The following is a 22,128-nucleotide window of genomic DNA, read 5'->3' on the forward strand; positions in this document are numbered from 1 at the left end:
CACCTGGCGGGAATTTTTTCTTCACTTTCTTTCTTTCTTTCCAAATTCTTAATCTGTTTCAATGATCTACCACATCCTCCCCTTTGCTTTCCGAGGTTTTCTCGACTGCCAACCCTTATTTCTGTGTTATTTTCAACGAGCCCCTCATTTCCTATTCTGATTCGCTATATATATATATATATATATATATATATATATATATATATATATAGCGAATCAGAAAATGGGAAATGAGGGGTTCCGTGAAATAAGACAGAAAATAAGGGTTGGCAGTCAAGAAAACCTCGGAAAGCAAAGGGGAGGTTGTGGTGAGTCATAGAAAGAGATGAAGAATTTTTTGAGTCGAAAAGAAAGCGGTGAAAAAATGCCCGCCGGGTGGGATCCGAACCCATGACCTCCAGAATACTGGTCTGGTGCGATAACCACTACGCTACCGGCGGGGCTGTTTCCCCAGCACTTTCTCGGCTATTCAAGTTAAGGTATTTTTGTTTCCTGCACCTGGGGGTGGTAGCCAGCGCCACTCGGACTACTCGGGGTGAAGCGGACCTTCTTTTTAACCCCCGGGCCGTGACTCGAGTGTCTACGACATGTCGAGAGTGGTCGACCAGCGTTGAACCCTCTTAAGCTCCCTTTGGCACCAAGACTGCCAGAACAGAGGCCCTCGCTAAGCATGTAGCGAATCATAAAATGGGAAATGAGGGGCTCCGTGAAATAAGACAGAAAATAAGGGTTGGCAGTCAAGAAAACCTCGGAAAGCAAAGGGGAGGTTGTGGTGAGTCATAGAAAGAGATGAAGAATTTTTTGAGTCGAAAAGAAAGTGGTGGAAAAATGCCCGCCGGGTGGGATCCGAACCCACGACCTCCAGAATACCGGTCTGGTGCGATAACCACTACGCTACCGGCGGGGCTGTTTCCACAGCACTTTCTCGGGTATTTATGTTAAGGTATTTTTGTTTCCTGCACTTGGGGGTGGTAGCCAGCGCCACTCGGACTACTCGGGGTGAAGGGGACCTTCTTTTTAACCCCCGGGCCGTGACTCGAGTGTCTGCGACATGTCGAGAGTGGTCGACCAGCGTTTAGGTCTTTGTGAGTCTCTCGAGCTGGCTAACTCTCTGCGTCTCTATTAGTTCCTCTAATGTGTTATGAATTCCTAACGCCTCGAAACGTTTGTTGGACGTGGTAGCTGGTATCCCGAGAGTTTGTTTGTATGATTTCCTGATCATGGTATTAATTTTGCTCTTTTCGTCCACCCTTAGTCTCAGGAAAGGTGTTACGTACGCTATGCGACCAGCCTGATTGCCCTCCTTCATTCCATGATGTCTGCTTGCTAACCTGGAAGTCAGTCTGGAGGTTTTATGGACGCTTTTTTCCAAAGCTTTAAAGGAGCCATGAAGAGAAAATACATCTTCGTTTAATTTGAAAGAACTAGGATTCAGTATCTCACTCAGCTCCATTAGAGGCACAAAAGATGTTTTTTAACGAAAAAAAAGCAAGAAGTATTTAAAAACTTTCAAATTTTGCGCCACAGTGACGTGTTATGAGCAAGAATGACGTCATACGGGCCAACAATAAAACATAATTTTCAGTGCGTTAACTGCACGTTAGCATTCAAGTGATGCGGTCAAATGGAACTAGAGGCCCCATTACAGACGTCCAGTCATGTGTCGTCGCGACAGGTCAGTTAGGCGGCCGCCAATCGCACAAACAAGGTTCCGTGACGTCATAGGAAAGTTGCGGGAAATTGGCTAGGGGGTCGCCACGGCTTCACACGTTTTCTTTAATATCTCCGTTATTTGTTCGAAGATTGCGATGGTATTGGTATCATTGTTATCGGGACTAAGCAGTCTCTCTAATAAACCCAACTTGTATTTTGTCTTCATGGCTCCTTTAACGGTTTCAGTATTTTGTCCATTGCCCTGAATTTTCAAGCCGAGACTCCTGATACTCGTCACAACTGGCATGAGATTACCATCAGCGAAAAGCTCAATTTTGGGGACTTCCAAGGCACAGTTGCGTCCTCTCATCGTGGGTTGGTGAAGCAACAACTCGGATTATTGCGGAGAGCTCGCTAGACCTCTCGGCTTCACGTATGTTTCGATTGCGCCGATCGCTGTCTGAAGAATATCCGGAATTCGACCATCACTACCTCCGGTGACCCAGAGGGTGATGTCATCAGCGTAAAGGCTGTGATTCAAGCCTTCTATCCGATCTAGTATTTCAGGAAGCCCAATCATGGCGACATTAAAAAGAAATGGCGACAGGACTGAACCTTGCGGTGTTCCCCGGCGACCCAATTCTATGTCCTCTGATCTGACCCCTCCGATAGTTATATGAGCATTCCGGTCGGAGAGAAAGTCTTTTATGTAATCGTAAGTTCTACGACCCACTTCCAGTTTTTGTAAGTTTTCTAGGACGGCCTCATGAGCGATGTTATCGAAGGCCTTTGTTAAGTCCAATCCCAAAATTGCTTTAGTGTCTAGGGACGAGCCCTCGTCTCCATCTGATCTGATGTTTGAGGCGTAGCATTACGTCCTGGGTAAACAATCTGAGTCTAAACCCTATCATGGTGTGAGGGAAGAGCCCTCTGTCCTCCATGTAGGCGTTCAGTCTATTGAGGATGACGTGCTCCATCAACTTGCCGACGCACGAAGTCAGTGAGATGGGTCTCAAGTTTTCCAATTGTAATTTCTTTCCAGGCTTTGGAATCATGACCACTTGGGCAGTCTTCCATTGCCGCGGGATGCTATCCCTTTCCCAGCATACATTAATGTACTTCGTCAAGTATAGATTCCTCGTCTAGATTTCTTAAAATTTTGTTCGATATACCGTCGGGGCCGGGGGTGGACCTTGTCCGGAGATTGTCCAAAGCTGCCCGAATCTCGAATATCGTAACGGGTCGGTTAAGGTCTGTGTTTTCTTTACCAGTGTACCGTTTTAGCGCCCTCTTTTCGGTAGATCCAATGTACCTATCTTTAATTTCTTTGAGCAAGTCCTGCTCCGTTCCCTGGTAAGTGTGAACAATCTTACTCAGGTTGTGTTTCTGGGTAGTTCTACTACTTTCGGGATCGATTAGGTATCTGAGAATGTGACAAGTTTTAGCGAGCCCCATCTGACGCTCCATGCCGCCGCACATGCTGTGCCAGTTCTTGAGGGTGAGCTGATTCGCGTAGTCCTCAATTTCTTTGTTTAAAACTGCTGTTCTTCTGCGCAGGCTACTATTATGTTTCTGCTTACTGAGCCATCTCTGCAGGCCATTCTTCGCTTCCCACATGTGCAGGAGCCTGCTGTCAGCCACTTTCAGTGCGGCTTCCTCGGGGATGGTTTTAGTAGCTTTTTCTACGCATGTGTGTATATTTTTGATCCAAGACTCGATGTCATCAACTTCGCTACTCAAGTTCTCTGCTCTTCTGATATCACGAAAAGAATCCCATTCTGTTATTTTGATCTTGTTACCCTTTAATTTCGAAGGACCGGCCTTCACAGCGGTGGCTACAATATAGTGATCGCTTCCCAAATTTTCTTGAGTGTTTAGCCAATCAGGATCCGGCATGTTCTTGACGAAGGTTAAGTCTGGAGTGGTGTCACGGCATACGCTGTTACCCACCCTAGTGGGATAAGCAGGATCGGTCACCAAAGTGAGACCCTGCTGCTGTGCGTCCATCCAAAGGTTTCGTCCTTTGGCGACCTCCTTACCGTAACCTCAGGCCGGGTGAGGCGCGTTAAAGTCGCCTACTACGACGAGTGGCTGTCGTTTGACTATGTCTAAGATCTTACGGAATAGGGTTCCGAACCTGTGCCTTTTCCTGGGAATACTGTATACGTTTAGAACGAAAACGCTGTCTTCCCTTCCCTTTTTGGTAGGAATAATTTCGACGAGGACGTGGTCCACGGTGGCGACTCCAGTCTCGTGTTCCATAACCGGTAAATTTCGTCTTACTAAAGTGGTGACGGGCGTCTTATCGTCCGAGGCTTTACCGTACGTTTTATACCCGGATAATTTTGCCTGTGCCCCTGTCTCCTGCAGCGCTATTACGTCCGGCGCCTCTTGCACATTGGTGTCTATGAACTGCTGCAGGTTCCCTCATTTCCGGCGAAACCCACGGCAGTTCCATTGCCAAATCACGTATTTCTCGTTGCTCCGGGCCATTGTTCGAATTTGATTCTTGTTAAATTTGGCCATGTCTGCCGAAGCGGGTCTACTGTAAGGTTTTGAGGATTTGATCGGCCCAACGCCAGCCGGGCGGGAGTTCATATGGGTAGCCTCTAAGGCTGTAAGCCGGGTTACCACCTTGTCAAATTGATCTTTAATGGCGTTGGTTAACTCAGAGATCGCAGCCTCTATCCTTAGGTTCATAGCTTCAATCCTGCAGTTAATACTCTGGTTTAATTGTTTTAGTTCTTCGGAGTCGTTATGTTCTTTGGGTTGTTCACCCGCCTTTCTTTTGAAAGGTGGTGAAGAATCCCCATCACTCTGCGTCGCAACTGCGACCGGCACGGTTTCCGTTTCTAGTTCTCCTATTTCTATTGGCGCTGCAGCGGTTTCCGCATGAGTTTGCTGATCCGCTTTCAGCCTTACTATTTCTTCCTTTAAGATTCTGTTTTCCTTGGTTACTTGCTCAAGAATTTGCCTGATCCTCACCAATTCCTGTTCTAGGGGGGAAGGCCCTGACTTTTTGTTGTCTCTGCTAGGAGCATTATGAGAGACGGCATCTGCCCAGCTCGCCTTATTTGCATTGTCTTCTTTGTTCCTTTCCGAGGACTGCGAGCGACCCCTCCTGGTCTGGGGCCTGGAGCTAGAGCAGGACCGCGATTGGGCCCGCCTTGAATCTTTCCTGGTTTTTGACTTCGACCGAGATCGATGACGCTTGGAGTTCTGCTTTTCCGCTTCTTCTCTGGGAGCGAGTCGGGGAAAGGAGCAGCTGGAGCGCTCTCTTCGGTCGTATCCGTTGTCTTTGGTGGGATCTTGCTTGCTCGTAGCTCTGCTCAGGTGATTTTCCCCGTGGAGAATCCCGGAGCTGGTTCTCTCGCCATCTTCTTGTCTCGAGCGCTGCTGATGCTCCCATTGCCGTTGCTTGAGCAAGTGCGGTGTCCTGAAACGGTTGCGACATTTTTTTGTCGCCTGTGACGTGCGCTTGGCCGCAAATGGCGCATGTTGGATGGCAATTGTGATCTGCCGGTGGGTCTTTAATCCTGCAGCCCTGGCAGTATGTTTCGTTTGGGCTGGGGCAGACGTCCGTGCGATGTCCGAGACGACCGCAGGTGTTGCAGACTTCCACCTTCTTCTTGTGCAAGAAGCATCGATATTCCGCACCGCGGTAGTATACGTAGTGCGGAACTTTGGTACCTTCGAAGACGATAATAACCGAGCTTGTCTTGCCCATTCGTCTCGCCTGGAGGATCGCGGGGTTCTTCGAGTTGACCAGACTCTTTGTGATGTCTTCTGGCGTGTCATAGCTGGGTATATTGCGAATCACGCCTTTCGATGTGTCGTCCGGGGGCGTTACATACGCCGTCGTAGCATAGGTCTGGTTTCCGACTTGAATTTCTTTGATGCTGCAATACTTCTTGGCATTTTCCATCGTTGGCGTACTTACGACCATGATGTTCTGTCCGGGGTGAAGGCGAAAGATGTCGTCACTCGCCCTCTCCGTCGACACTACGGCGGCGCGTAACACCGTCACGGAGCTGCGCGTAACTCACACGCAACGTGTTCAAGCCGTCGCATGGTCGAATACCTTGATATCTTCTCTTGGAAGAGGCGGCAGGCGCGGCCTGCGCACTCCCAGCTGGTTTTGGATCTTTTTTTTTTTACTACTGGGATATGACTAAGTTGACACCGAGTCGAGGTTACATTCCTTTGTGAAGTTCAAAGCTAAATTCTCTCATGTTTGCAGTGCTTTCGTTTTGCAAAAATAGTGCGTGCCATCCCCTCACTCTTTTTCAGCAACAAGAAAAGACGATAAGCATATTCAAGCAGAGCATCTGCTACATCGATGTGGGATGCTTCTCAAGATTCCAAGGGGACCGCATGACCCACCCGGTAGCGCTTCCCCAGGACCCGGGGGACGTGAGCACGGAGTTCCACCTCTACAGCAGGAGCAACCCAGTCGTTCCAACAGTGGTCGTGCAGTCAAGTTCCAGGCTCCTGGCCTCCCAAACACAATTTTTTCAGCAACCGAAGAAGCTCGTGGTTTTGCTGCATGGTTTCACGCAGTCTGTTACCACGCCATGGCTTCATGACACAAAGGACGGTCTGCTGAATAAGGTATACGCCCTCAGAGCTGTCGCATGCACTCATAGCAACAACACTTCAGTCACTTCGAAATTGAACCGACTGCTACCTGGTACAGTGCCGAAGCCTGGCATTATTTCTAAGTAATTACAAAACATATCTAGCCAGGCTGTGAGCGGGAATCTTTTCTTGGGAATGAGCAGTTCAGTCTTCTGTTGTTTTCATTTCCAGCTTTGCTTATGGCACCTGTCCCATTTCGATCTTTGCGGGAGGTAGTGGAAGAGACGAAGGGGAGATTTGACAGCTTTTATTATGCACTCAAATTTTCTTTGCGGCCCCGTCCCTCATAGTTGAGCTTCTATGTGCGGTCTAAGAAAGGGTGTATTCCCAACAATCTACAGTAAAATGACTTCCATTTGCACTTAAAGTGGCGATGACATGGCTTTAATTATTATGTTTGATAGAAAGCAGCTGTTTAAATTCCCCTCCCCCAAGCGAAAAAAATCTATATTGCAGGCTACCCCTTACTGTTGAACCCGCACGGACAAAGACGTCCAAATAGGCAGGAACTATTTTGCTTTTTCAACAAAAGGTTTCATTGCATTGCGTCAATCGCTGGACAACTGTGGTAGACATATCCAACTCTGGGATTCTCAACTGATGCCGTGCATTTCAGGTGTCTCCTCTTTTTCGGCCATGCTTCTCCTCTTTCCAATTATTTTCGTATGGGGGTTTTTGCTTGTGCGCAATTGTTCTTTTACATTGAGCACCTGCAGTAGTGTGGTATTACCAACGCTGACGAGCACAACGTCATGGCAGATGAAATAGTAACAGTTCAGTTACGCTCACGCTGTTTCTCACACGTTCTCACGCGATGTTTCGCACATACGATGTTTCTCACAAGTTTGGCCTGCGCAGGGGCATCACGCAATGCAAGCGTGACGTCCTGCATTGCCGAAAGCCTCAGCTGAGGTACCATTTCTGAGTCAAATTGCGCCCCCGTTGCTTTCATTCGCCGAATTCGCTTGGGCAGTGGTACTGATTGGACAATCGAGTGCATTGTGGTGAAGCTAAAACACTGGATCGTCTAGAGTAGGAGCACGGAAGCCAGATAAACGATATAAGAATCAGCTAAACAAATTCAGGGCAAGAAGGAATTCGCACAACGCAGAATAGGAGAAACCAGAAGTTTATGAGAGAGGCCTTTAGGCATAAATAGGGTGGTGGCGACGAGGATGATGGTGCTATTGATGATGGTGGCGTCACTGCCCCGCCGCTCCAGGCCACAGGAATTCTTGCAATAAGGATGGCGGAAAATCCAGCTGGCCTAGCCTGGCTCGACACGAGAAATATCATCTTAGGGCCAACTACTACTCCCAGCCATAAAGACGTCCCTCGGGATGAACCCAATAATTACAAGTGATCTCACTGCGTGTCTTTCTCTCCCTCTTTTTCTATCAGCCCCACTGAAGCACCCCTGCCCCGCATATATCTGTGCTATGGTACAGTTTCCCATAGCATTCCTGCTGCCGTAGCATTCATTTAATGGTGGGCTACACAGGAAGACGTCAACATAATGCTTGTGGACTGGGCCAGAGGCTGCCGCTCCCCCAACTACCTGTCCGCTGTGGGCAACACCGCGCTCATCGGGCGCCAGGTGTCGATAGCGCTGCAGACCTTGGTCGAGAACTTTCCCGACGCCGTAGACCCCGCCATGATACACGTAGTCGGCTTCAGTTTGGGTGGCCAGGCCTCCGGCTTCTGCGGCCGACACTTCTTCAACTCAACTGGACGCAGCCTGGGCAGAATCACGGGTATGACCTCGCAGCTCTCAGGTTACGCTGTTTCATGCAACGCTAGTCAAGCACCGACCAGAAATCCCCAACAAATGCTGCATTTCATAGTCTTTAGTGATATTACGATACGGACAACTACCGCTTGTGACAGCAAGTAGCTGCCCCGGTGTGTGTATGTAGCTGTGCGTCCGTGAGCAAAAACAATATTGCCTTCAAATAATTCCTATTCAACAATACCCCTTTCTTAATTGGGATTTAAGAAGAATAGACGCTTAGTATGATGTTATTACGCAAAAAAAAGTTTTTTTAGAATGAACTGTATCGGGAGGCATTAAAAAAATGCAAAACCAGTTCGACAGTGAACGAAGGAAAGCCCGGCCTTTCGACACCGCAAGACTCGCACAGGAAAATTTTCAATCAGACGCTACTTTCACACGTGTTTTAGGAATAATGACTTCGTGAGATAAAGCTAATATACCTAGCTTTTTGTAACCGCAAGGAGATACTGGTGCACCTAAGGTTCATTAAACTAGCCTTATAGTGCGCAAGCTTTTTTTATAATCCTTCATGATTGTTCGAACTTTTCGTGTAGAAAGATTTGCTTCTCTCACTGGCTTCGTTCTCTTTTCCACACATCCACACTCATGGCTAGACACAAATAGGGCTATCATTTTCAAAAGCAAGTGGCATAAGGATGTACTAAGTCGTTATTCGCGTACTAAACAAAAATATTGAACGAGTGCAAGAAATACGCATTAACCTTATTTCGATCCAGTTTTAAGCTCCTAACGGGTACTGGAGCAAGTTGTCCGAGAAACGCAGGAAGCAAACGTTTTTTCTCCTTTGCTTCATTTCCCTCGTAACAATAATCTCTTTTTATCATGAAATATGCTACACGCTGGGCTACCAGCAACGTTTTGTCCATACGTATTGCCGTCATGATGCGTCATCTCCACGACTCGCTCCTTACCATCTGTATTAGAGAAATGGCGAGTGGGATCATAATCCCACTGCTGATAATAGACGGTTAAGGGGCATCTGGCTGATCATGCATTCGAGTAACCGAAGACGCGGAAGTGCGTGATGCCTCTCTTCCGAATAATGTATAATGTATAATGGATAATGTAGATATGGATAATGGACATGGATGTGTGGATAGTGTGGATAATGGACATGGATAATGTAGAATGCTGCTCATTGTACTTCATCTGAAGAAAGGCATGTGCGTGTCCTGCTCAACCGTTTACTCATTCCATCCCCCATTGTCTCCAGACATTTTAATTCTCCTTAAAAGGAACAGCGGCGTGCCATTCACTCCGCCCTATAATGAGGATGAAAAGCAGATGTCACACCATTGCCCGTTACACAACCTTTGACCCGGCCCCACCTGACCCAACATACCCGATTCGAAACTGGTGTTCCTATCTGCATGCTCACCAAACTATTTTGAAACCTGATTATTCGCACACCACTCTAATTACTGCCGCATAGCCATCAGCCCAGATTATCCGTAAAAAATCATACGCACACTGCCTGCGCGCCAAACTTCATTTCACCAAGCGCCACAAGTCCAAAAACACGACAAATTAGTTATTTCATGAGGACCACGCCTTTATTTGCCAGCTCTGGATCCTGCCGGTCCACTCTTCGAGGACACCGATGTTCGAGTTACCAAGGAAGATGCGAAATTTGTCGACATCATCCACACTACATACGGCTGGAACTTACTGAACGGGGACCTGGGTATGCGGGCTGCCACGGGACACGTCGACTTCTATCCGAACTTCCAGCAGAGACAGCCTGGATGCAGTGCTTTCAGTGAGTATTCAGCGGTGCGACACGCACAATTCAAAATGCAGTGCCACTGTCACATCTTTCCTTCTGGCCCAAGGTTACGAGGCAGGCGGTGATTCGCGGAGTGCGGGGGAGCCAATTTTAATTCCCTGTCCATCTAATAAGATGGCATGTTATCACTACTGCTCTTAGCTTTTTCTGTTGAAGTACTTTTAGCCTAGAATTTTCCACAAAGAATCTATACCATTTCTGGCCTCATCTCCGTACCTAAGAATCGCGCCCAACTTCAATTAATTCGTTCTTTCGTCGCAACCGTACCTGGGCACTCCGTTGTATGGAAAGAAAAATAGGATCGTAATAAGGAAGTTGGAAATCAGATCTTGGCAATACAGGGAAAGGAAATGAAAGCTTCACGAACCTTAATTAAAACGCGTAACCAAAGCACGGGTGTTGGTTTTGTGCGGCATATCTTTGGTACAGATGGTATTTGACGGAGCAATCACCTCTTCCTCGGGAAAGAGCACCCTTTAACTGCACTTCGGGAAAGAGCCCCTTTTAACTGCAGTTCGGTTTGCCCCGAACGAACACCTGAATTGTTTCAGTAGATATCACTTGGACGCTCATATTTCGTACGTGCCGGCGCATATTGCTGACAGCACTAGTAGCTTACAACATTACTGCAGTTCACGTAAACCGCAACCATTTTTTTATGTGAAATGACTTCCAGCTGTTTACTCATGCTAACTACGGCGCAAGAAGAAAACGAGGACCGTAGAATAAAAACACGTACAGCAACACAGTGCCAACTTCGAACTATTGTTTTTTGAAAAAAAAATACCGCTGCTTATATAAAATGACTGAGAACCATGTGACGTCGCTGTACGCCGAATTCGTTAAAAGGCTATTTATTTTTCCGAACTGATACAGTTGTTCTCTGCCCGCCTGATAAAATAAGCATCAAGAATCTCGGGCTCAAGCTTATCCCTTGCCTTCTGCATGAACTTTGTGTGATCTACCACGGGGTTGAAGTTAAATCATTTTCAGGGCTCTGAAAGGTGACTACCTGTATTGTTTTTTTTTACAGGCCAACTGTACTCCATCGCCCTCTTATGAGAACACCGTCCAGTTTGCCATATGTGCACTTTGCCACTGTTTATGAGAATTTTGTACAGAACCTCCATGCAGCAATCAGCGTAGCGAACAGCGTGCTTTTTGGCACAAGGGTCCGGTTTCTTTTTTCTTTCCGTCATGTGGTATATTTTTGACAGCTTGCACGAGGCAATAAAAACAACAATGACGTCGCACCTTTGAGGCACTTTATTAACGTTGTGAAAATAGACTATGACGTGCACCTTCTTTTTCGTCGACTTTTCTTGGTCGTCAGGGTTTTCTTTTCGCCTAATCTTCTGCAGAATAGCGTCGCACGCGCTGGAAGGAAGAAAAGATAAAAAAAATTTCACCAACTTCCCGTAGGGGAACAAGTATGCGAAGCAGCCATGGGGTCGACTCAAGTTCCCATTAGTTTTCAGTTCGTCGTTTCCGTTAAGTTGTGGTTCGTAGCTACCGTTATATTTACCGTTTGGTTTTCATGGTAACTACCACACTTTTCACTTACCGGAACTACGAAATGGGAACTTGCGTTGACCCCACGGCTGCTTCGCATACTACTCAGGGCAGGTGCTCGGGTTTCGGCGGGTAGCGGTAGCCGTTGGTCTCGCGCATCACGGGCACCCTGCCCGACGTTAACGCGTCCTTGCAAGTGGCACACACCGTGTACTCGGCGTAGTTTCTGATGACGTTGCTGTTGTTGGCGCGATCCACTTCAGTAATGTTGTTGGCGCCATCCGCTTCAGTGATGTTACCGAACTCTTGTTGCAGCACGCCGATGGCCGCGTTCCAGTACTGTTCGTTCTGGATGCTTCCGACTTTGGTCAAGTTGTTATCGAACCAAAACCGGTCGCACACACTTCAGCTGTGCCCGAAGCTCCGGTCGAGGAAATTGCGCTTGAACCGCGCGTCGGCTCCGGTGTTTCTAGGTCGCTGTAGTTGCTTTAAGCTGCTGGCTGCCTTCGCCGCCGGCTGGCGTTGCCGCGCCGCTTAGGGATCTGCTGCTCGGCGGGCGTTGACGTTTCGATTCGGCTTCGCGAGCCTTCGTTGCATCCGTAGCTTCTTGACGGTGTTTACGGCGCCCTTCAGCTTCCCGAGCCCGGGGCTCAGGATCGTCTTTGCGACGTTGACGTGCTGTTTCAGCTTCCCGAGTCCGAAGTTCACGATCTGCTTGCCGGCGTTGACGTGCGGCTTCAGCTGCGCGAGCCCTCGTTGCATCAGTAGCAGCTTCTTGGCGGCGTTGACGTTTCCTTTCGGCTTCGCGAGCCCGAGCTTCTTGACGGTGTTTACGGCGCCCTTCAGCTTCCCGAGCCCGTAGCTCATGATCGTCTTTGCGACGTTGACGTGCCGCTTCAGCTTCCCGAGCCCGAAGTTCAGGATTTGCTTGCCGGCGTTGACGTGCGGCTTCAGCTGCGCGAGCCCTCGTTGTATCAGTAGCAGCTTCTTGGCGGCGTTGACGTCTCCTTTCGGCTTCGCGAGCCCGAAGTTCGGTGTCGGCCTGTCGCCGTTGCCGTTTCGTGGCAGCGGCTCGAGCCCTCTTCTCCGCGGCGCTGTCCGCGGCGCTGCGTTGACGCTGGCGTTACAGGTGGCGTTACCGGCGGCGTTGCCCGTGGCACTCATCGCGGCGTTGTGGGAGGAGGTTCCCCTACGGGAAGATGGCGGAGGTGGTTGAACGCGAAGCTATCTCATGATGGATTCTTTGGTTGGCCAATCCCTAGGGGCATCCTGCCACAATCATCATCAGTGGTGCCTGGCCAGGCATGATCAGTGGGGGTGTGGACGCCGCACAACGGCGCCCACACAACGGCGGAGGGAAAAGGCGCCACCATAAGCTGCTTCGCATCTAAAATCCTGCCTGGCTAAGCTTCCTAACCTGGCCGTGGAAGCTAGCTTCTACTTTATGGAGGCACGATATATTCAGGGCCCCTTGAAGACAAGTAATCGGCCCACCTCATTTTATTAGCTTTGAGTTTGCGCTGTTGAAGGGGAATCAGCTCCTTGTTTGCCCTAAGACATGACTGCCAACACCCATGTGTGCCTCCTGAAAACGTAATGTGCAACAAAAGAAGCGATTTCAGTGTTACTCGGCAGCTCCCACATGAATTTAAGAGCTTCCGACGACTCACTAACGGTGTCAATTATATTTTTTCAACTATGGCTTCTAACTGGCGTCTTGCACAACGTTGTCTCACACAACGTGACAGTCAGTCCGCAGATGGAGCCCCATGTGCGGTGTGCCACCATCACAGGTCTTCCTACCAGCGGCAGGGCATACTCAATTCCCACACGCAGGACTGCTTGCCTATAAACGCACATGGTTGACCAATCCGTGAAAGCAGAATCACAAAGCTCACCACAGGATTTGGATAAAGAAGCGGGGTCTGCACTGTGGCATAATGCAATGCAGGCATTGAATTCGGCGTTTTGTGATAACACCACGCAGACAAAGTTTGTGTCCAATGGTATGCGCGGTGGTTGGTCTCACAGATTGGTAACATGGTGCGATGTAGCCAGGCAGACCCCCGAGAGGGTTTAGGGCGTACAATCATATCATATCGTATAATGCACCAATATTGGCAGGCGTTGCGGGCATGGGGCTGCAGGAGAAGTTGTTGCGGCAATCCTTTGCCAACGTTTCGTTCCCTTTGTATTTTATAAAGAAAACTATAACCCGGACCCCGTTAACCAGACATTACATTTAAACAGAGCAAATTTTAACCAACTAAACCAAAGTTTTAGTCGGCGTGGCTGCCACCTCCACCACTCATATACATGAAGCTGAATTTAACCAACATTGTTACTTTTTCTAGTATTTCACTCGGCGAATGTTCACAAGCACATTATTTGTATGCTCTCCGTGCAAATGCGCCGACGAGACATATCTCGATGCAGCATGCTGAAATGATTCACCGTGCTTTGGTCAGCCCGAGTAAGTGAATACTTTAAGCAAATCAGGTTACTCTACACTTTGTAACGGATACCCTAACTGCGGCACGTTGACAGGTAAGCACATCCGCTCAACGTAGCGGAGCTTATGCGAATAGGCGTTCCATTCACAACGTGTGGGTCGACCTAGTGGGTAATGCATCATAAGATTTTCAAGCGCCGAATATTTAGACAGGGGGCAAAAAGGACAGAGACATGCGCTAAAGAGAAGCGCCTCTGTCCTTTTCGTCCCGTGTATAATTTTTTGGTGCTTCAAAATGTTATAATGGTTCCCCGCACATTCGTGCAGTGCACGACCACGGAGTTTTACCGAAGCATAAGCTTGGGGGTGTTGATAAATACGTCTTAAAACAGCGCAAAACAATTCCAATTCTCTCCACCTAACGACGACGACGGTTGAAACGCGAAGCTTTCTTGCGCGGGAAAATCAAATGCCGGAGTGCCAAAGTCAAAGCCGCAACAATGAAAGTCAAAACGTCAACCATCAAAGTGTTAGCCGCATGAGAGTCAAAATCCAAACTCAGATGGCAGCAAACGAATCCCTCACGGGAAAGCTGAGCTCCCCCCCCCCCTCCTTCCCCCACCGTCGCAGGTCGAAGTGAAGCGTTCAAATTTGCGTTAAAATCCAAACCACTTCGACTGTGTCGGAATGGGGCAATCGGATAGGCGTCGGCTTCATAACGCGAGGGACAGAGGTTCGATTCCGACCACGGAAAACGTTTTTTGTGTCCTCATCACAATAATCATCATCATCAGCAGCAGAATCGTCGTCATCATCATATTATCATGTGCCCTCCAATTGTATAAAGTTGGCTTTCCTGCAGTGAGTTTTAGGCAACAACACCGCCATCAGTGAGGCCGAGAAGGCTACGCTTTGAAAGACACGAACAAGACGCAAACGGGACACAGCGCTGTGTAGCGTTTACATCTCGCCCACGCCTTTCTTTCTTTCTTTTTTTTTCGCTGTTCCAGGAACGCGGAGTTTTGCTGAGTGCTCCTGGTTTCACGCTTCTCTTGTATCCCGACTGTTTATTTTACACGTCCAGCATTACTCTTGCACCTTTGTCCGGGCTGCTTGTTTTATTGCTTTGCCGCCTTCCTAAAGCCAATTTTACCGGTTCGCTTTCCCTTGCCGCCAGACCTTTCATGCGGACACAGGAGGGCGCACAAGTATTTCATCGAGTCCCTGACTTCGCGCTCGTGCAAGTTCCTGTCCAGTCCATGCCACCAGGACGGCGCAGGGACACCGTGCGAGCAGCTTCCCTGGGGCGAAATGGGCTACGGCAGCGAGGGGGCACCAGGGCGAGGCGAGCAGTTCCTAAACACCAACAACGAACCGCCTTTCTGCCGACCGTCCACCGAGCTGAACACGGTCACTTAGTGCTTCTCTGTGTTTGCACCTGCAAAGGCTTGGCACATGGTTCAACTTCCATGGCGATGAGGAGTCGTGCTGGAAATAAAGAATTTGGAACGTTCGATGAGCACGTCACCGCGCACTGATATTTCTCACCGACACGAAGCGAACCTACGTCTGCCATGCTATTATTCGCGGGGATCGTAGTGTGTTAGGCTACAGTGCAGACTGGAATAGGTGTAGAGAGTTTGTGGGGCGGGAGCCTGACTTCCGCCTTCTTCTCGTACGTAGATGATGTAATCTGGAATCTTTCTAGGAGGTACCGGACTAATTCGTGGCAGAAGTTATACGCCAGCATCTAGTTGCAAAATTTCTTAACCATGAGCCTAATAAAACTTTGAAAGTGGGCTAGTTTTGGAGGACAGTACATGGTTACGGCTCGTCTTACTCCCCGTAAGAGTCGACCCAGCCTTCAAAGTGATTTTCCACCCCCTGATTTCAGGTGTTTGCACCGACAGCGACTATGGGTACATAATTGTGAGAAAAAAAAGAAAAAAAAAAAGATTACAAGCCTCCCGAAACAAGTGGTACAAACAAGCATTGCTTTCAATTTGGCGGGGGGGGGGGAGGAGAAGGAGGAGTTATTGTACTCTTGAAAAAAAAAAAAAAGACATGTGGGCTGCCTTTCTCAGTGTAGAAAGCCGCGAGCTGTCGCATCTGCTCGGGCCCGTGAGACCAGCTGTCCTTGGCCTTCAGGCAGCGAGCTGGTCATTTCGCACTCCCACTGTTCCGGGAAGGGGGATGGAGGGATGTTGGGTGGAACGGGCATTCCAACACGAGGTCGTAAATATAGGAGTCTTGACATGTCGGTCAGCCCATCTGTTTGTCCCCCGAACACAGGAGATAAATTTAACAGCCGAAAAAAAAAAAAAAGGTTCATCTGGGTCCCACTTGGGAATCGAAGTGACATATTGCGCGTGGGAAGCTGAAGCCCGATCGACCAGGCCCCGCAGCGAGGATGACTGTGAGGCGTTCAGTTAAATGACAGGTGTTGGTGTTGAACGTTATCGGGCCGTAGACGCGGGCGTCGCCCGAGATGATACAGTACCGCGTATCATTAAATACGCAGAGGCAGTGGTGACCTAGTTGCATCATAAAGATACGCATATATCCCACACATTTGATTTTGCTTCAAAACTTTTGCATTCTATGCATCCCACACAGCGAGGCGAGTATTACAGTGCTCTTGCACTGCTGTTCATCGGGGCGACAAGTTGAAACTTAATCTGAGTTCTTAAAGAGCCCGCGAAATACAAAATCCATGGAATCTGTCCTTCAATAAAATTGAAGGTCGAAGGTGTTCAATGGAAGTGACAGAAAGGCTATCGTCTTTCTACGACTTTTGCAGCGAAGCAAGCAGATACACGGTAATTTTAATACGACGCATTCTCCACAGCTTCACAGCGATTTCGTAGTGTCTCTAGCAACTTTCGCGAAGCAGTTAAGGAAGTAGCAAGAAAAAAACCTGAAGCCCCTGTCTTGCGAGGAAGGTGGCTGAAACGCGAAGCTTTCGCCCATGCAACCTGAGTCAAAGTCAAAGTCCAAAATCCACACTGCTTCGACCGTGTCTGAGTGGCTCGATCGGATGGACGTCGGCTTCATAACGCAAGGGACTCAGGTTAGACTCCGACCGTGGAAGCGTTTTCCTCTTCAGACGCTTCGCGTTTAATCATCCTAATCATCATTGTCATCACCATGTGCCCTTTGTGGAAACCTATTGTGTAAGGTTAGCTTTCCTGCAGTGCGTTTTGGTGTTACGATCTACAGCGCAAGTGAGGCATAGCAAGCTTCGCTTTAAAATATATTTCGGTAGTATTGCTGGTGGGAATCGAACCCCGTCGTCTTCGCTGGAAACGGGAGCAACAGCAATTGAGCCCCTCCCGTAGGTATAGCTGCTTGCATTGAACGTCATCGGGCTGTACTCAATTACCTGCCGAATGCAAACCCGGCACTCTTCCTAATATGATATTAGAGTGCAATTACACAGCCCCAAGCTCCCCCCTCTTCCATCCCCCCTTCCCACCTTTGAGCTGTGGGAGAACCTGCGGCAGAGATGTGGATGCCCAGACACTTTTCAGTGAAGGCTGCCCGCTTATCACAAGGCTTCCTGGAATAGGGAACCAATCCCACTTCACCGGCTCAATAAAACGTTTTTTACTACTACTACTGCAATAATCGAACTAACATATTTGCTTAAACCTCAATTAATGCTTTGATTAGACCCTTACATCGGTATTAGATCCGCATATAGGCACAGTATTGTCTTTTACTCCTCCTTTTAGTTTCGTGCATGCCTTTTCGCAATCACTGTGCGGGCCGTGATCACACAGGCTTCGGGGACTAAAATTCCGAGCGTATACCCCCAGCGGTGCGCCCAAAACAAGCGTTCGGCCATTGAAAAGGGGGAGGGGGGGAAAGGAGTAGGAGGGGCGGGCATATTTTGCGGTTCTAAACGTTGAGATACTAGATCAGGCGACCTTTAAAAGAGCCAAAACCACGCAGCCTGTCCGATGCGTACATCAAGCCTACTCGGAGCTAGCTCGACTGGGACGATCTGACCTTTCGATGCTCAGAAGTACACGCGTATTAACACACTGTGTGTTCAACTTGGCAGTTTATTTAAGGCGTACAGCGAAGCTTAGGTATTTGTGTTGTTACAAATTGAACTTTTTTTACGCGACCACAAATATATGTAACCTATGATGCTTGATGCAATCAGGATAGCGTGGTATTAATGAAACTGACGCGGCAGCTATGTCATCGTTCTTATTTATTTATTTATTTATTTATTTATTTATTTATTTATTTATACCGGTATCCAGGTAAGAAAAATGTCGGCAAAAACGTGTACGTTCTTGGTTTGTCCCTTTACACGGAATCAGCAGGTGAAACCACTGCGTCAGTTATTCGCGTTGCGCGGCGGCAGACCTTCGAGCGGAGGCGCACAGCCTTTATTGTAAAAAGACTTCCCACTTCACCCGGTCTTAGCGGCGCACTGCATGTCGAGGAAAGAAGCAACTCCGAGAACGTCTCTCCGCGGGGCAACATGCCGGCAAGTATACAGGTACCCGCTTTTGTTTTATTTTTTGTAGATGGAGTGGCTCCGGATCGGACAAATTCCGGCGTAGTTCCAGCCCGGGAAGAAATTTCCCGCACGCTGGAATAAATTTACGCTGTAAAAATGAAACCACAATTCATACACAAATTTGTACCTTAATTGTGACTAATACGTAAAATTACAAGTTAATTTACTGTTACAGTTACCGAGATGAAAGTAAAGAGGCACTTGGCGCGAAGTAATCATAAAAATGGCTGCGGCTCAGCTGACCCTGGATATGCAAAGCGAAAGCTTGTGTCGATTGGGTCGACTTGGTCGATTTTGCGAGCCCAACGGCTCGCTCTTCCTGTCTCCGACGCTAGCTTCGCACGCTCGGCATTACGGATCCTCTCTAGCAACGCCGCCTGTATTAACATTGCCTGACGCGTCGCGCGCTTTTCAATGGGAAGGGTAGGGACGCTTAGTTCAGGCACTGATCCACTATGTGGCGCGTTCCGGCGGACATCACGCCTTACGTCACTGCTCGCGAGTCGCGAACGCTGCACCCACTTCTACGACGTGTGTCTGTCAGCTTGCCTGTTGGGCTTCAAGGGCCGTTTCGCTTACATCTTAGCCGCGACGGGGCGCTAGTTCTGTGGCACACTGGGGATCTCGTTCAACGTGTCGCTCGCTTCATACTTGCTGCATTTTTCGAAAGATAAAGACGGAGGCGAACTGAAATAGTGTAAGAACATACTGATTGTCGGGTAGACATATAGCTAACAGAAAAACGATATTTTGTGTGGGGCAGCCATTAGTTTACTGATATTTTTTTTCTGGAGTATTTAGAGAAGAAAAACTTGCGTGCGCGTTTTTTGTTCAGGCGCTCACTTCTACGATTACTTTCCGATAATATCACGTGCTTGTAAACTTCAGAAAATTATAGGAAACAAAAGGATAAGCAGCTGGGATCCCGCCACGCTGTCCGGGCGCTTCTACAGTACAGTCCTCAATTTTAGAAGTGCGTACCGATGCGGAGTGCGAACAGCGGGGTCAAAACAATACCTAAATGCGGAGGGGACAGAGGTGGGATGCCCCACTCAGAAAATTTCAGGGCCTGTGATCCGAGTAGATAAGCGCGCAAAGCCGGCATCAGCCTGCTGCAGCGCAAGGGATTTTGCTTCGTGACAAAGGAAGTTTTATCAGTGACAGACCAAGACAGACAGGCATGGTGAAAAACAAGAAGGCGTAAGAGCGCCGCCTCGGGAACGCTAAACAAACTTTCCACTATTTTGCATAGTTTCCGAGAAGCGGCGCTGGCTGGCGGACACGAAAGCACGCTGGAAGGCTACGGAGCGGGGAAGGGTAGGAGAGAGCAACAGGAGAGTGGCTGTTTGGCCATTTTTCGCTCACGCGTTAGGCACTGTTTATACAGGCGGCGTTGTCTCCAGTGAAACAGCTCGCCAGGCGATATTCGCGGGTAGTCAGGCGACGCTTGCCGACGACGGCTCAAAGCCTCCCGCTCCGGCGCAACGCTCAGGCGGCGACCCAGCTGTGGAGAGCGCATGCGCCAAGCAGGCGGCGACAGCGGAGGCGGCGGCGGAGTTCGCCGCGGTTAGTCACGCGATGCGTTGCCAAGGCTACGGTGCAGCGGCGGTTAAAGGAAGGTCAAATTGCTGGCGAAGGCAAAACTCTGCTCGAACGCTAAAACATTAGCGAAGTACTGCCACCTCCCGACACAGCATGCCACGCCTTCAGACCACAGCCAGCCGGCCGGCTGCGGTCAACTTCTCTGGTTCTGCCGCGTGCCACTGAAGCGAAATTCGCGTTTTAGGGGCGAAGCTCCTTAGGGCGTGGGTCTGTCCATCCTCGACGTATGTATGTAGCCACCTCTAGTTTAGTTCTTGGATTGTTTACTAGATGGCGTGGCTACCTCTAGTTTAGTTCTTGGATTGTTTACTAGATGGCGGTACTTGTATATGATGAAAAGATGCGCTTGGATTGTTTACTAGATGGCGTGGCTACCTCTAGTTTAGTTCTTGGATTGTTTACTAGATGGCGGGGAGCGTTGTAATAAAATCCATTCGCTGTTGGCGCGCGCTCGGAGTCGCCCGATGGATAAGGCTGCAGATGTGCGAGCCCGCGAGGCAGAAGCGCTCCGTGAAGCTGCGCGACGCCGCCGCCAAGATCCTGCCGTACGAGAGCGGGAGGCCGAAGCGTGTCGTCTGGCTGCTCTACGACGCCGCCAAGATCCCAGCGTTCGAGAACGAGAGGCCCAAGCGTCACGGCAACGGCGCGAGGACCCTGCCGTACGCGAAGCGGCACGGCTGCGGCGCGAAGAGGATCTCCAAAACGTCAGGGAACGGGAAGCGGCGAGAAAGCGCGCGTATCGGCAGGCAGACCCCGATGCAGTGAGAGCTCGTGAGGCGTCTGCAAAACGCATCAGGCGAGCTCAGCCCCAAGGTGCCGACGCGCGGTTTAAGCGAGACTTTCTAGACGTTACGTTCGGACACAGATGTAGTGGGCGAACTTTCACTGAAGAGTCACGGTTTTACCGATGATTTCCCCTCAGGAGCTTCGCCCACTCATCATCATTCACCCCGTGGATATGCTGTGAATTTTTTTTTTTGCTTGGTGAGTTGCCTTGTCTCACACTTTTCCACTTGCTTGCATGCTTATATTTCAGTATCAAGTAAGACGCGCGGCATGTGAGAAGTGTATATGGATTAATTCACGTCACCTATGGATCTTCAACGTTCGTCGGTATCTCATGAAAGCACTTTAATGTGGAGAAGTCCGGCGTCTCATTCAGATTAAGCGAAAAAGCGGGGTCGGGCAGAACATGTAATTCGGATGACAGACAACAGGTGGACCATCTGTTTACCAAGGAAATGGTTACCAAGAGACGGCAAACGAACTAAAAAAGATCAAGGACTCGATGGAGGGAAAAAAAATCGGCACAAATTATGGACCTGGCTAACTCTCGACAGAAGTGGCTGGAAATCTTTGGGAGAGACCTTCGTCATGCAGCGTACATAAACAGGCTGATGACGATGATGACGACGATGACCACGATGATAATGATTATGATGATGGGCGAAAACGGCACTGTTACTATACATTGAAGGGGTTGGGGTTCCTCATGTCAATAGAGGAGGAGCAGAGTAATACGTGACGCGTTACAAGTAATCGTTTACTTGTAATCAGTTACATTTTGATGTAGTTTTGTAATATAAGCGATTACTTTTTTGAAACTGTAATGTTCTGGGTAATTCAATTAAACTTTCTTGTACTTGATTACCGGTCATCAATTACTTTTTCCAAAATCAAGTTGTAGCCAGTCGTGTATGGCAGTTCTCGTTTAAAAAATATGCGACCGCTCTGTAGGGACCCCTCGTCCTGTGAGATGTCGCCGCAGCTCACCTCACCTCCCATTACACCCAACTCGACAGCTTCCACACAGAGGAGGAGGAGGAGGAGGAGGAGGAGAAAATACTTTTATTCAACTTTCTTAACGGCCCACAGGGCGGCCAAAGGAAGTGGTTCCTTCTTCACTGGACCCCATATGCAGTCCGCGCCGCCTGCGCTCTGTCCACCAGCTGAAGCTGGGTAGGCAAAGAGGGGTTGGACAGCAACATCTCCCATTGCTCTTGTTGGTTAGTTGACGGGAAGAGAGGAGGGTGCTCAGGGCTAAAATCGCCCACCCCGATTATATGGCGGAGTGTTCCTACTTCTGAGCAAAATTTACATTCAGTGTCGTAAAGATTCGGGTGCGTTAAACGAAGACGCGTCGGGTGTGGGAA

At 49.0% G+C, this 22,128-nt stretch overlaps 1 protein-coding gene and 1 non-coding gene across 2 annotated transcripts in view; one reads left to right on the forward strand and one right to left on the reverse strand.

Moving 5' to 3' along the window:
* Nucleotides 1-15,255, forward strand: part of LOC144161668 (pancreatic lipase-related protein 2-like) — a 33,189-nt gene extending 17,934 nt beyond the window's left edge. The window contains exons 3-6 of the mRNA XM_077692295.1: nucleotides 5,944-6,264; nucleotides 7,793-8,045; nucleotides 9,651-9,845; nucleotides 15,014-15,255. Coding sequence (XP_077548421.1) covers nucleotides 5,944-6,264; nucleotides 7,793-8,045; nucleotides 9,651-9,845; nucleotides 15,014-15,255 — 1,011 coding nt within the window. The remainder of the gene's footprint in view (nucleotides 1-5,943; nucleotides 6,265-7,792; nucleotides 8,046-9,650; nucleotides 9,846-15,013) is intronic.
* On the reverse strand, nucleotides 368-440 carry Trnat-agu (transfer RNA threonine (anticodon AGU)). The gene has a single exon. It is a non-coding gene; the product is annotated as a tRNA-Thr (tRNA).
* Nucleotides 15,256-22,128: the final 6,873 nt, after the last annotated feature.

The sequence above is a fragment of the Haemaphysalis longicornis genome, unplaced genomic scaffold (genome assembly GCF_048455015.1).
Source record: "Haemaphysalis longicornis isolate Haplotype H1 unplaced genomic scaffold, Haemaphysalis longicornis Haplotype H1 scaffold_1, whole genome shotgun sequence".
In the NCBI taxonomy this organism is placed as follows: Eukaryota; Metazoa; Arthropoda; class Arachnida; order Ixodida; family Ixodidae; genus Haemaphysalis; species Haemaphysalis longicornis.